The sequence below is a fragment of the Poecilia formosa genome, unplaced genomic scaffold (assembly GCF_000485575.1).
Source record: "Poecilia formosa unplaced genomic scaffold, Poecilia_formosa-5.1.2 Scaffold2, whole genome shotgun sequence".
Classification (NCBI taxonomy): Eukaryota; Metazoa; Chordata; class Actinopteri; order Cyprinodontiformes; family Poeciliidae; genus Poecilia; species Poecilia formosa.
The window spans coordinates 2,630,549-2,645,872 of NW_006799941.1; the positions used below are offsets into that span (position 1 = coordinate 2,630,549).

Consider the following 15,324-nt stretch of genomic DNA (forward strand, 5'->3'; position numbering starts at 1 on the left):
AATCCCTCTCTCATAAACTCTCTTATGATTCAGACTCGTTTCTGGTGTTTTTTGACATGTTATGCTCCAAATAACTGCTGTAAACTGATGGAGGTGTATAAAGAGGACACATTAGCTGTTTTTCAACTGAACACTATAATTATGCAGCTCTGTGTTGGACTGACATGTGACCCACAGAGAGCGATCGCACATTAAATGTGACTATTCATTACTTTGGGACAAATGATAGAGGTTGTTTTCAATAAATGTTTGGAATAAACCGTTGAATTAACGTTGTAGATTAAAAATGCATTTCAGTTGTAAAGATGCCATTTGATGCTGCTGTAGACATGAGTGAATTGGGTGTCGTTAGGGCAACAATTCACATTGTGTAGGCTGGATACATTTCCAACCTAAAGTCACCCATTTTACTTAAAGTCATTGATTACTGGAGGTTAGAGCCAGAGACTCTGAATGTTTCCCTCACAGATGGTCTGATTCTGACGAACCAATTAAATTTGAACCAGATGCCTCTTCGCTACATGACAAAATGTCCAATTTGGTTCTGTGGAAAGGAACGTATGAAACACATTTCTAACTGACTGCACAGAAAGAAAGGCTTGCAACTAAAAAGCAGATTCAAGATCTGAGAAAAAAAAACAACTGGCAATCAGCTGTTATTTTTAAAGGACAAAGTTAAACTACAAATCTGTGAAATGGCATCACAAACACTGTAGAGGAAGTAATGAAATTCTTGAAAACTAACGTTATCACTGATGTGATGAAAATATAATGCTCTTTCTGGCCAACAGTTCAGATGTGCTTTATTTAGCATCAGTGTCTGATTAGATGATGGAGTCAGTGCAAAACCATCTGTGATCCTTGCATAATGAGACGTCCCGGGTATTTTGGGTTATTTTGGCTGAGGTCGTTTTCATCCCCTCGCTGTCAGTCCTTTTCTTCCATTCATCTCTCCATCTGTCTATTGGTGTGTGTTTACTTGGGCCCATGTCACTCTTAATCAAATGACAGCACAGAGAACATCAAGAGACTGTCGAACATGTATGATTTAGACTGTGAGAGAAACTTATTAGCTATTGGATCTCAGTTAATAAAAGTAGAAGGCCCACAGTGGTAATCTAGAAAGCCGCTCGGTGTTCAGGTACCTGCTTTGAGTAATTTGATCTACAAGATGCTTTGCTCCAGTAGAGGGCAGCATATACAACTGTGAAGTTTGAAAATGGCATTCTAAACCCTTTCCTCTCTCTATTTTTTTGTTCAGGGCAAAAGTGTTCAGAGGAAAGAAGGTCCTTGGGGAATACGACATCAAAGTGGAGCAGGTATCATATTGATTTGTGTAGCTATGATGCATCAGAATAATTAATGAAAAGGTTAAAGGGGATCATGACAGAGATAAGAGGAAGCTGACAGCATGTTCAGCATTATACATGGAAACGTCTACGGTTATTTCAGGTCCGTAAAGGTTGAATTTGAAGGACTTCATTGATCTATAGGAAGAAATGTATTTACTATTAGTTTTGAAGTTTGAGGATCTTACATCATCTAAACAGTTTACAATTAGACTGTGCAAAGCTCCTTTCCACAACTTTTCAGAGCTGAACCTTTACACTGATTTCAGTGCCAACTATTTGAGGCAGGCCCACAGGCAAACAGTCTTTCTTGTCAATTCCTACACCAATTATTCTTTAAAATAATTACTCACAAATTGTTTCTGTTATACATTTCTTATAATATCAAGTTTGAGACAGACAGGGACAGATCATAAACCATCAAGCAATGTTTTTAAAACCTCTTTTTCTTTTCCAAATTTGAGGTTATTCCTACATTCGAGCTCTGACACTCAAGAACCATCAAAATAAGTTGTTTTATTATTTTTTTGTCCCTCTCAATAATAATGTTATGGTAAAGAATAATTTTGCTAAGATCTTCTCTAATAAGAAAAGTGATATGATGGCGTTAGCTGCTAATTTTGCAGGGTTTCTGTTGAGTTAAGCTGCTCTGTCCTTCATCCTCACCTGGAGAACTTCAGCATTAGCAGCTCTCCACCTGTTTAGCTTATTTTATTGATTTGTAGCAGCACAAAGATATTTATGAAACGATAAACAGAAAGTCAAATCATATGCAAAAGTCGGATCACTTAGAGCTTATTTTTTCTGATTCTATAAATATTTCAATTAGGTAGATCTGCCACTCTTTCAAAACGTCGCCACGTTTAAATCTGTGCCTTAAAAACCACCCAGACGTCCAATAAAAGCCACTCAAAAAAATCTTTGTCGTCTCGTTACACTTTTGCTCAAGGTATCTGTTTCAAGTCTCCCCTGTAAAACATTTTGGTTTCATATTGGTTTCGCCAACTAACCAGCAAACCATTTTGCAACACATTTTGGTTGCTTAAATGTCAAATGTCTATTGTCAGGGGTTTCACATTAAACTGTTTCACACCTAATAGAGCTCAATGTGAAACCTCAAGCCTCACCACAGAAATGAAATATGCACCAGACGAGACAGAAGTCGCTGGCTATGAGTCACAGAGAAATCTTCGCCGTGTCTTGAACCACACCAAAGAGTAGCAACTTGCATTATTTACAAGAGCAGCAGCATGGCTTATGTCTGCAGTGAAGTAAAGTCAAGAGTATGGAAACAAGTAAGCGGAGCACAAACAGTGGTTGGCTGTTTTGCTCACCCCCATGCATTGGACTGCACAAGAAGTTAGTGAAAATGAATTAGTCTGGGGTAGATTTAATATAATCAGAGTTTATAACAAAAAACTTAAACCTGAAAGCAAATTGAAGTAATTGTCATATTCCTGTGTTTTCAAAGTATCTTTAAGTCACAAAAATAAAGATGAAATGACTTCTTCATGGAAAGCAGCATCGTTTTTATCACCATGTTGTAAAATTTAAACTGTCCTGTGCCCTTTCTCTTTCTCTGTCCATGCAGGCTGAGTTCTCAGAGGTCAATCTTGTTGCTCATTCAAATGGAACCTGCAATGTGGACATGCAGGTCATCAGGGGCGGCACCAAGGTCGTCAGGTCCGCTACACACGTCTCATCTACACGCTTATGCACATGATGGCTAACCAAGCAGTTGGTTAATTGCTAATAAAATCTCCAACTCGGACCACATCAAAATATTTTAAAACCAAACTGCCCTGATCAAGCCTTTGCACACAATTCCTAAAATAAAAAAAATAAAAAAAAAATAAATAAATAAACAAGATTTAAAAGCCATGAGATCTGATGCACTGACCTGGAAAAGTACTTTCCAAAAACTCGTTTAAACTTAATGACTAATGATAGTGTATTTTATTAGGTTTTTTTATGTGATAGACCTTTACAAGAAAAAATGTTTGTTGAATCCAAAAAGATTCAGTTTTGTCTGATTTTCTTCCTATAACAAAGTACACCAGAACTTATTATTAAAACAAACCAAACCTCATGCTGAGAGGTTTGGCATGAGGTTTGGCATGAGGCATCTGGATGATGATTTCTCATCATCCAGAGAAATCTTTAGTTCCCATTTTAATTTTGCATCATTTAACCCACACATTTAACCCAATGATAAACAATGTTCTGTTATGTTTCTGTGATAATAACTGGTGATCCACAGGCTTCTCTTTTCTGTGAAACAGAAACCCCCAAGAATATGCTTGAAAGTAATAAGGTGACTTGTTTACTGAAAGCCATGACAAAAGACAGTACCTACAGTCTGTCACAGTTGATGTGCCTGCGAACATATAAACTTACCGTAAAACCAGACAACAACACACACTCACACATACCACAAACCCCCACTGACTCAACACAAGCGCTTCGCCAAAGGACTGGCAGCATTTACCCAAGAATCTAACGCCCCTGCAAAGCAACAAGCAAGCAACAGGAAATGAAGACGGCAGCTTCAGTCTGGTAATCAGCAGCTCTGTCTTGACACTCTGCTTTATGAGGGGCTGGTCCGCACACGCTGCTGCAAGGAATGACAGAAACAGGAGCAAATGCAACAGACGGAGAGCCAAGCAAGCTTTTATTTATAAAAATAAATAAATAAATAAATCCAGTTTACATGTTTAGTCCTCAAAGTCGTGCTGATGGTGCTTTTATGTGTTTAGGATGTCTTTGTCCTCCCAGACCTCTAAAGTTTCTCTGCTTCTTCATCCTCCCCCAGACACGGGTTTGCACTGGAGACAGTCATTAAGGTTACAACACAAGCATTAGCCCTTCATTCCTAACTTCAGTGCTGGGTTTTTAGACCTTGGCGTTCCTAACCATCTGCATTTGTCTCAGTAATTGCACTGTGTCCATCGATTTCAAGTCTCAGCAGTGATTTGCTAACTACTCAGAGACTGCAAGTTGCTTAGTAACCTCCATCACATCCCAGAACATGTCACTATACAATCCACCACTTTCTTCTGTCTGCTCTTATCATTTTCTCTTGCTATCCTTCCTTTCTCTCTTTATTAAAAACAAAATTGATCAATAAATACATTGTTTCTATTGTTTAAAAGCAGAAGTTGGAACTTGAATGGTTTTGTTTATTGGAAAAAAAGGGGGACAGTCATTGTAGGAGGCATTCACAGTTTGAGTACTTTGACTGCAGTTGGGCTCATGCTGGTTTTGTCCCAGCAGTACACTTGAAGCATTTGCTAATCTCTCGGTACATGCATGCATGGTTACCTTCCATCTGCTCAGCCAGGTCAAATTACACCAACTCACTGGCACTGAACGGACAATCACATTGGACGGAACAAGATCCTGCAAGAGCCTTTCGTTTCTAGACTTTTTTTTTTTCTGGTCCAGGGAGTAAAGTTAGGATATGCTTAGTATTTCTACTGCTGTCAACAAACCTAAAAGCCTTAAAATGAAGACTAGTACATACATCTAATAATACACAAGAGTCACAAGTGAATAGCGAATAAACGATGCGCCCATCAGAGCTTTCTATTAATGCAAAGTATTCCAGATTCCCTGGAAATTACAACTACTGACACATGAGAGCAATATCGCTGGAGTGGTAAAAGTAAAGACAAGTGTCTTGAGGGTAAACAATTTTTTTTTTGACTGAGGCATAATCTCTTACAAGCTACCATTCAGTCTTTTCAGTTCCTGTTGTAACACTGCTTGCTGCTACAGGAAATTAAAAAAGTGTTGTGACATGTTTGAAAGGTTCAACCATTTAGATAAATAAATATGTTCAGTAGTTTTCAGGATTCCTGTTTCAGTGTATGCCAGTTCATTTTCTGGCAAGTCTATAAAAAGCCAAGACTGCAATACTTTAACTACAATATGCAGAGGTGTGTTTTGCTAGTAACAAAAATATGCAATATATATGCAATATACGAGACAAATGTGCCTTCTGTCTTCATGGGGAAGTTACAGTATGCTAGGTTGCATGTTCTGAACTATAGTAAAACTGATAAAATTACTAAAGGACATTTTGACTGACTAAATTTGTTGGTACCCTTTCCAATATGCCATCATGCCATCACAAAAGATTTGTTTCATTACAAACAGTTGGGAAAAAGTACAAACAATCCTCGAGATAGACACTTCTACAACAAAACATTTTTTCTTTTTTTTAAGTTTTATGGATGGCTATAAAGAAGCAGACCTCTTGCAGAAGCAATAAACATTTTTCACTGCTGCAAGAAAAAGTCTGAAACTTTCAAAAAGAACACCCCTGTTGTTCACGGCAATAAAACAGAGTAATTTTCCATTGGGAAACCAAGAAAAGCTGAAGCCAAAGTGGCAGTACGACCTGTTCCTCTTCATCAGCTCAGTTGACTTCTAGGAACTGAATTCTTTCTTCACAAGCACCCAGTTGTGTTGACACTTCTGCAGTGTTGTTCCTTTCTAGCGTTTTAGTATAACACCACTCTCCATTTTCTTTAATGTCAGAGTCATTACTCACCTCTGTCTGCTTCTCTGCTTTAGCCCACATTCACTCACTTTCTCACTCACACCGAGACACAAGGAAGAACAACAGGAGTCATTACCCATCTTTGTCAGCCTTTCCCTAAGCTGAAATGCAGTGAATATTGTAACCGACCTTAACCTGCTGGTCACATCTTGCTTTTCCTGACTCTACTCCTGCATTTTATTTTATTTTTTTACACTTAATTTGTGCGGGGAGGCTTGCTCACTTTGAATTGTGCAAGGAAGAAATACAATTAAACATAAATGCATGAAATTAAACAACCTTTAGAGTCTGCCATTTACCACTTACCATGCTAAGGATTATGTATCCCTTGCTCCCTCAGCAGATTTCTCTGCAGTTCTTCTAACTGCTAACGCTGCAGTCGGCCACCTCAATGACACATGTCACCAACAGCCTCGTTTCACCTTCTGGTGACGAGGTTACCCAACAGGACGAAATGTGTGGGAGGGCTACACAGCTTCCTGCTGTCCTGCCTCAACCCCATGCTAGAGGCCTAATACCAAAATAACCTTCAGACTGAACTGCAAGGCCATAATTATAGATGTCAAAACAAACATGGAGACTTGCGATTGTTAGCAGAAGTCTCACATATCAGGCGGGAAGACAGAAAAAACACATGCAAAACAAAAGTAACACAAAATTATATAGAGAGTATGTATGTCTATATAAGCATAGACGTATATATCAGCATTATAGGTTTATTACTGTTTTAACTGTCTTTTTTTTCCTGCTCCAGGTCATTCAGGCCTGACTTTGTTTTGGTGCGCCAACACGCCTTCAGCATGGCTCAAAATGAGGACTTCAGAAACCTGATCATTGGTCTTCAGTATGCAGGCGTCCCTTCAGTCAACACTCTGGACTCCATTTACAACCTGTGTGACAAACCCTGGGCTGTAAGTGAACTTTGCAGAACACATGCAATATTTTTTTAGAAGAGTTTCAGAGATGTGAAGGTAACATTTATTTTTAGTTTTATATGCATTTGTATTGGTCCACAATGTCCACAGTGTTTAATTGGAAGCACTTTTCTGCTTCATTGTTTTTCTCTCTCTTTTCCAGTTTTCCCAGCTGATCAACAACCAGAAGCGGTTGGGTTCAGATAAGTTTCCTCTCATTAATCAGACGTTCTACCCCAACTACAGAGACATGGTAAAGGCTTTTTCTGGTTTATTCCATATTGTGTGTTATTAGTCTCCACTAAAACATTTGCAACCACCAATGTGGTTCAAATGACCTCAAAATGGACAATTTCAGAGAAAGTGATTTTGTGTGCATGTCATGGTAAATTAGAGATCTTTAACTATTGCAGCAAAATGATTATAATGTGAACAACAAACAATTTCAGTATATTTTAAAAAGAGGAGAAAATGTAAATAAACATATGCCGCTATCCGGTTAGATCTAAAGCAATATAGTTTATGTGGTCATTCTTTGACATGTTTTATGTTGATTTGAAAATGTAAAGCTGTTCAGAACATGGTTTACGTCACTTTCTGCTGATATTGAGATATTTAAGGTCTTTAAAGAAAATGCAAATTTCTCAGAAATATTTCTAAAGTAGCACCACAAAATCAGCGATTTTAACTCAAAAAAATCACAAACATATAAGAAATCTGGAACGGACTGATTTATGTTTAATTAAAAATGTGAGGTAATACCTGTTCTTCATTATTTCACCTGGATTATGGAATAGTTTTTTTTTTAAAAGTACAAATAGTTTTAAACAATCTTCACAGCATTTTACTACCACCACTAGGCTTAACATTAACTTCAATGTTTTTATGTCTTAAAAGACTCATGTTAACTTCATCAAACTTTCTTCAATAACATTTGTTGTTAAATGATCCAATCATCCTGAATTCAACTGTATTATTTAAAATCATCTGGCCTGTTGTGTTAGATTTTTCTTTCTAAAGGGAATCAACAAAGAGGCAGTGATACATCGTTCCACTGAGACATTTTATATACATTTTTTTTTTTTTTTTTGGTACATGAATAGAAAACTTTATGTAGACAGAAACAGAGACTTAAATACAAACCCAACAATTATTTAAGTAAAAAACAAACTGAAATCTGTTTTAACACTTCATTAAACCATACAATAATATAATGCATTATTAATTTGTGCTTTGTGACACTAAAATAACTGCATGAGTTTGTAAAGGAGATTATATTTGGACGACTGTCTCAAATCTGAAATGTTGATTTTCCATTCGGTTTAAACTTTTCAGTGCTGACGTGAGATAAATGTCAACATGATCCACCAAGTTGAACAGGACAGTAAAAAATGTTGTCAAACTTGAATGTTTTTGATTTGCAAACAAAAGTAGTTATTAAATTGTTTCACGTCTTAAGAGAAAGAGCTATCCAACCCAATTTTTTCTGAAAAAAATAACCACTCCCGTGTTAAATCACGTTTAACTGTCAAAGTTTAATTTTACAAGTCATACCCAGGCCTGATCATAACCAGATGTGTAAAAATCAAGAGATCTCCTAAATGTTACCTGGCTGGCTACGAGAAAAAGGCTAATAATCTCCAAAGGCAACACATCGTACCCCAGGCAAAAGAAATCCAATAAAAAGTAACAAACTTTACAGACTTGCAGTAGCCTGGGGAGGATTAGAAAACCATTTCTTCACTTCTGGGAGCCATTAACCACAAATACTTAGAATAGAGTTAAATCTTCCCGGGACTGGTGGGTTTGCTAAAATTAAGTCCAACTAGAGCACAATGGGAACTGATCCAGGAGGTAACAGAAGAACATCTCCCCCAGTTAAGATCACTAATCTTGGTTGAACAACAATGAAGGGGCAACAAAAGGCATCCAAAAAATAGAACTGATTTAAAAGGGAATCACAAAGGGCCACCTCACGTTGCTAAAAATCACCTTGATACCTCCAAGACCTTCAAGAAAATATTTTGTAGGGCAGATGTACAATTTTTTTTCTAACTTCTGTCTCTAACAAATGAACTTATCATTTAAAAATTGCTTTATATATCCACTTGGGTCTTCTTAGTCTGATGTTAAAATTTGTTTGATGATCTGAAACAGGTGTGACAAAAGTGCAGATTTCATCAGCAAGGGTGAGCTTATTTGTTCACAGCACCGTGAATGTGCTACAAAGCCGAATCATAGTGCATTATAATCTGTATGATTTATATGAAGCAATCCTGGATCAAAACAGGGGTCAAGTCAGACCCTTGTTAAGTCTTTATATTGAGCAACATTTAAATGATTCAGCAGATTTCTAAAACAAACAGGTGAACAACCCACCTTCAGTTTCAAGGAGTTAAAAAAAACAAACCTTATCCTGTTATCTCATTTCCTCTGAAGAGGAAAGGCTTAGCTTCTACAGGAGGCAGTGCTGTTGCCGAAGCGCCGGATGAGGTTTTTGGCACAAAAAAAAAATAAATAAATAAAGGAAGAAAAAGCTCCACAAAGGAAGCAGGATAAGAAGCTCTGTCTACTCTAAAAGAAAACATGTGGTTAGTTATGAAAATGTTAATTCAACATAATTACTATATTTACAGTTTCAAAATTTTGAGATAAAACGCCGTATAATTTCTGCATCACAACAACAAATAACACAAGTAACTGGTTAACTTGGGATGCTTTTCTTTGCCTGAACTGCAGAATGCAAAGGTTTTAGGCACGTCAGGTTCTTATTTATGACGTATAATTCCACATTTTCAGCATTAAGTCGATTATACAGAACCACCTCAAACTAAGTAAAAGAAAATGCAAACAAAGAATTATAAAAAAATGGCTTTACCCCAAAGATTATTAGGAAAACTCCTGCAATTTAAGTTTTTTTTTTCTTCACATCACTTTTAATTATACCAATAAATTAAAACTATTCTGCAATTGCCTATTACGCATCCTTGTTGAAGCTTCAATGCCTAAAACCTTGACAAAGCACAGTATATTCAGTGTACTTTCATTTGTGTCAGCATTTCAGATAGAAATTCAACATCAGGATGCAGTCAAGATGCACATAATTAGACTCTGCAAGGTTGATACAAGAAAGGATTCTATTATTTTAGTGTTCTTAAACATTTCTTTAATATTTCTGTAAATTCAGAACTTAAATTGCTATTTAGCCTATTGTACATTACACAAATAATCATAGGGCTTAAAAGGAGTGCATTTACAATGAGGCAAACACCTTCACTCAAAAGTGAAATATTAGCTGTGGATATTCTGCTGCTGTTCTCACTCTGTAACATGTGAAGTGGAATGTGTGAAAGTGAGTCAGAGAAACGCTCAAAGACCCTGCACTTTAAATATTTATTTTCCTGTTGCTGGATCAACTGCCTGAACTTTGCAACCGGTAGCTTAATGGCAGCTTTTTCTCCAGCGGGTTTGAAAAATCAGCAAATTTTCCACTTTTTTTTTTTTTTTTCCTAGTTGCTTCTTTGCAAGCCAAATGCGTGCTAAATATGCCAAAAGCAGGGTTGGATTTTCCTTAAGGGATTTCTGAAGTCGGCATTACAGATCAGGGGTCGGTCATGTCCAAGAAGTCCTTCTCGGGCGGAGGCCCACCCCGGTACCAACCACAGCTTGTGTCCGATCGTCGGATGCAGGCATACTGCCGAGCCTGCTCCCCGTTCAGACTATTATCCAGCAGCCAGTCCGTCCACAGACACTCGTTCTCTCCTGTAGACGCACAAGGCACCGTGTAGCACGTGTTGATCTGACGAGAGGGGAAAATTATTAAGATGTTATGCATAGAACTCGTGCTGATCAATTTTGTCTCCCTTGAGTTTTGTAACTGGGAGAATATTTAAGACAAATTTGCGAAAGCATGTGTTTTGTAGTCTTGTTTTGCAAAGATCTTGTAGGCAGCAAGACATGATCTCACATGACTTGTGGAAAATTTTAAACAGGATATCGTATATGCTGTTTGTTCACCAAATTTCTCTAGCAAACTTCTGAAACCTTCAAAGAACAGTTGCATGTACACTGAGATTAAATTACACACAGTTGGACTCCATTTAAATGGCTTAGGTTGCTCTGGATTTTAGTCAGAGATATAAAATTACAGAGGTTATCTGTTTGCAAAATATTCTGAAAACGACATATCACAATTATACTCTACGTTGTGCTTGTCTATTACATAAAATGCATATAAAATAAACTGAAGTTTGTGTTCCTAACAAAACTTTAAAAGTATAGGTGGGGTGAACTCACTCTGCATTCACAGCCCATCTGGTATCTGTAGTTAAGGTTCTTTTTTTGTGACAGTGATAAGTTGTCCCAGGACTCCACTAGGTCACACTGGCCAATAGAAATCCGTCCATCGCTCCACATGCTTCCTGTTTAGATGCATCATGCAATCAGCAATTAGTTCGACAGTCTGCTGAAACTCATAAAAGTGCTACAGCAGTAAACAAGAACTTTAATTACAGCCTTTATGTCAAAGCTTTTAGACATTATTTTGAGTAATTAGGCTGCCGTGATTTTGTTAGGAATGCAATCAGAAAAGTTTTGTTACTTTTATTTATTTATTTATTTATTTTTTTTTAGCATAGTTCTTTTCTAAAAAAAAAACAGGCATTAGAAATAGTGATGCACCAGTCAGTCTTCAAGTGATCTGAACGGTGGCCAATTTTCTCTTGACTGTGTCTGATTGGTGAAATACTGGATAAAACCACGAACATGATGTGATACAGGGGCACATTTTTCTGAGTTACTTTTCAAAATGCAGGTAAGACAAGAGAAGACGTGAGGAGAGAGAGGTGTTTTGATATTCTTAAGGGTTAGTAGAGAATAGCTACTCACCTAAAACTTATCTATATTTGAAGTCAGAATAGTAAAAATCACATTTTGGAGGCACAAAGTATTTATGGCAACAATTATTTTGAAACTTTTTCTAAAAGGTTCTCCTGAGAAGCCACTACTTGTAGAGAGTCTTTTAAGTACTAAATTAAAAAAACAAATCAATATCCAGGTGAAAGAAAGAAAGAAAGAAAATTGGAATGGCCAATCAGAAATAAAAGAAAATCGATAATGGCAGGATGAATAATGTTGTGCTACTTCCTGTTTCCTCTGGAAATTAATAACATCTGTGTCAGATTGTTTCACTGAAAGTGTTACAACACAGCACAGGTTGCAGACTGTACCTGAGAGCAGATAGCCTGCTTTGTTGTTGGAGTCCAGTTTGACTCCACAGAGTGAAGAGAAGACAGGCGTGTACACATACTGGATGTCCTTGGCTCTGTCAAAACCTTTGAACATCTGGACACACAGAGGAGAAGAGAAAGTTTTCTGACAGATTTGTTATTTATCACATGAGAAGGTGTTGCAAGATGAAAGGATTAAACATAGTAAAACACTGAAGTAAATTATTTTTCTATTTAATCAGCGTCAATGTCAGCATGTAGAATCAATACATTTTGTTTTCTGACTGAGCCATAAAAATAATTTGTAATAACCAAGCTGCATTATGAAACCTATGCCAAAATGTTTTTTTATTTGCCGTTTCATATTAAACAATTTGCACTTTTTTAGTCTTTGGACATTTTTCATGTTAGGTGAAGTTCAGTTTTGGATAACTTTGGATGTTTTGATGCATTACAAAATATGTTTATTTACATTTTTATGTGATTTTTTTGTTTTTAATTTTCTTTTTATATACTGTCAAATACTGTAATCTGAGGTCTTTAAGCATTTTTGTCCTGCTAACTCATTGAAAATTCCTACTTTGAATATGCTACTACGGAAACTTCATTAGATATTTATTTTCACATTCACTGGTGTTGAAATCCCTTCAAAATGTCATATTGTGTTGTTTTCTACTTGGTGAGTATCTTATCAGCTACTCCAACTCTAATAATTTTGGGCTTAACCAATTTTTTTACTATTTAATGATTTAAACAATTTAATTTTAACATTTACTGAAACAAATAAATAAATACTGTGTGTGGGTTTTTGAAAATAAATGAAGCTAAAACTTTTATCCAAAGGGTTATAAATTCAGACAATCTATGAAGTTTTGTTACATGATGATGACTAAAGATGATAGAGCCTTTAATTACAAAAATGTGGAAAACTACTTTATAGGACTCTTTAAAATAACTTTTTTGTGGAGGAAAACCTGGAGCCAAATAATGAAAAGCGTTAAATCCAGTTGCTTTTAAATTTTGAGGATAAAGTTCAGAGATTCTCATCACTGGAGGCTGGAAAATGTCTGCCCTTGAGATAAAGTGTGAAATATTTATGCAATCACAAGGACTTTCCAACCCAGCTGAAAGGAGGAAACAAGAAGGTGGGACGTTAAATAAAGTGATGCTCCACTATCGGACATTTATGAAGTCTAAGCTACTTTTGTTTGTGGCATCACTTGTATTTCATCACTTTCACAGACAAACAATACATAAATCCTGCTGACATGTACATGCAAAACAGCCGTATTCACAGAAAGTGATGCCACCGTCAGCAGCTGATGCTGCCGTCTAAGAACTCACCTTGATCATTTTGATTTCGTACTGGATCATCTTCATGTAAGGTGAGGAGCTGTTGCTAGGCGACACAATCTTCTCTCCAGAGATCTTTGCCCTTATCACTGTCAGGAAAAGAGAGAGAGAACAAAACGCAAACAGGAAGAAGGGTTCAGATTAATTGAACTAGACAATGAATGTGAACATCAGGATGGTGTGCTCCACAAGATACTATCATGGATAATTCCTTTATTTATTAGTATGGGTTGATTGGTGGGTACATAGGCAGATCTGTGCCCCTCTCCTACCTCTTTTGCTCCCATTTTGTTTGTCACTCCTCTTCCTCCCCACACTGACAGTGTTGCAGCCTCGCAGTAGTGATACAGGATGTGTCACTCTTCTCCTCTGGGAGGAAATTCAAAACCCTCATGGAATAACAAGTAGCTCTCTGCTCGCTGTGTCCTCGCTAACTCCACACACACTAATACAGTATGTACACATTATGCATATTAGATTTAATACTCAATCTGCGAAGTGCAGATTGAAGCTTTAATATCTGTGCCTTCTTTGCTACGAATTGGTTTCTCATCCGACAAACTCTTTGAGTTCGCATCATATTCTGATTCAAACTAACAGCACCTGAGTCTGGAATGAACTCCTCCCAGCACCAGGAATGATCCAGTCACAGATTAATGACAACAATGAGGCTCAGCAGTGCAGTAGCTTTATTTTGTTTTTGGGTAAGGAGATATTTCAAATCTATACCGGAGATGTTAATGTTAGCATGCTGCAGCTGTAACGCAAACCATTTATTGGCACAATAGAAGAACATGCTTCCCAACTTGTTCTGTTTAAAATAAATGTATAAAGTTAGACTTTCTGCAAGTTTGTGATCTTTTCCTGGACCTATATTTGCTTGTATAGATTTTCAGCCGAGGCTTTATTTAAAATGTTATGATACAGTGTTCATGGGCTTTCATTTGTTTACCTAATTTTCAACTATGAAGAACCAGCTACAAAGTAAAGTTAGACAAGGACAGAACATTTTAAAATAAAAAACTTTTGGTGCTAAAAAGGTGAACATTTATTCTGAGCAACAACGCTACATTTTCTGTTGTTAAATATCTTTACATGAGTTTGCGATTCCCAGAAAAAAGGTGCAAATCTCACATTGTAAAATAAAAGCCTGTAGTCCTGTATGACAGTCTGGAGAGAAGAGCCAGAAGTGGGTCAAGTTAAACCATTAAAGCATTAGAGAGCAGGAGAGGCAGAGTGAACCTCACACACACGGCTTAGCAAACCACCCACTTGGTTTTCCTTTTGGGTCATCACATAACTACGCCACAGTTTTTTGTGCTGGAAAGAGGAGGAGGAGCTCAGGCTGTTCTGTGAAATTAGCTCAGGCCAAGCTCAGTCTTTTTGTTTGTTTGCCGAACACCCCGGCGGACAGAAAGGCGGACAAACGCCTTAGGGTTTAATCTGAGCGTATAGCATTGCCCAGTCAGATACAGCTGCTTCAGACATGTTGCCTTTGCAGAAAATGTCACAGATTTAATGTTTTCTTGAACTTTGATGTACTTCTTTCATTTATTTAGAGCTCAATCTTAAAATCATCAAGTACACAGAATTGGTAAGACATTTAGACAATACATTCTTAGCAGGTTTTTTTTTTTAACACAAATGTAACAAAAACAAACGACTGAAATTAAGAACAACAATCACATTTTTGAACCATTGATGCTGCTTTTCAGTTTTTTGTCAAGCTTAATTTTATTTTGTCTAAATTTGAATTTTGACATAGAGGTCAAACTTATGCCAAACATTCATATATTTTAATGTATCATTAAAATTTTACTTTAATGTTCAACAAAAATTAATTATTAAAAATGTAAAAGATGATTCCTGAAGACTGTAAGATTATTATTATTATTATTATTATTATTATTATTATT

The 15,324-nt window shown here is 36.7% G+C and overlaps 2 protein-coding genes across 2 annotated transcripts in view; one reads left to right on the plus strand and one right to left on the minus strand.

Moving 5' to 3' along the window:
* The window catches only part of syn2b (synapsin IIb), a 75,223-nt gene that overhangs the window by 39,263 nt on the left and 20,636 nt on the right, over positions 1 to 15,324 (plus strand). The window contains exons 2-5 of the mRNA XM_007549457.2: positions 1,262 to 1,319; positions 2,941 to 3,032; positions 6,668 to 6,824; positions 6,991 to 7,080. Coding sequence (XP_007549519.1) covers positions 1,262 to 1,319; positions 2,941 to 3,032; positions 6,668 to 6,824; positions 6,991 to 7,080 — 397 coding nt within the window. The remainder of the gene's footprint in view (positions 1 to 1,261; positions 1,320 to 2,940; positions 3,033 to 6,667; positions 6,825 to 6,990; positions 7,081 to 15,324) is intronic.
* Positions 9,691 to 15,324, minus strand: part of LOC103136273 (metalloproteinase inhibitor 4) — an 11,629-nt gene continuing 5,995 nt past the window's right edge. The window contains exons 2-5 of the mRNA XM_007549446.2: positions 13,400 to 13,497; positions 12,056 to 12,170; positions 11,124 to 11,248; positions 9,691 to 10,626 (exon numbers count right to left, since the gene is read on the minus strand). Coding sequence (XP_007549508.1) covers positions 10,429 to 10,626; positions 11,124 to 11,248; positions 12,056 to 12,170; positions 13,400 to 13,497 — 536 coding nt within the window. The 3' untranslated portion in view covers positions 9,691 to 10,428. The remainder of the gene's footprint in view (positions 10,627 to 11,123; positions 11,249 to 12,055; positions 12,171 to 13,399; positions 13,498 to 15,324) is intronic.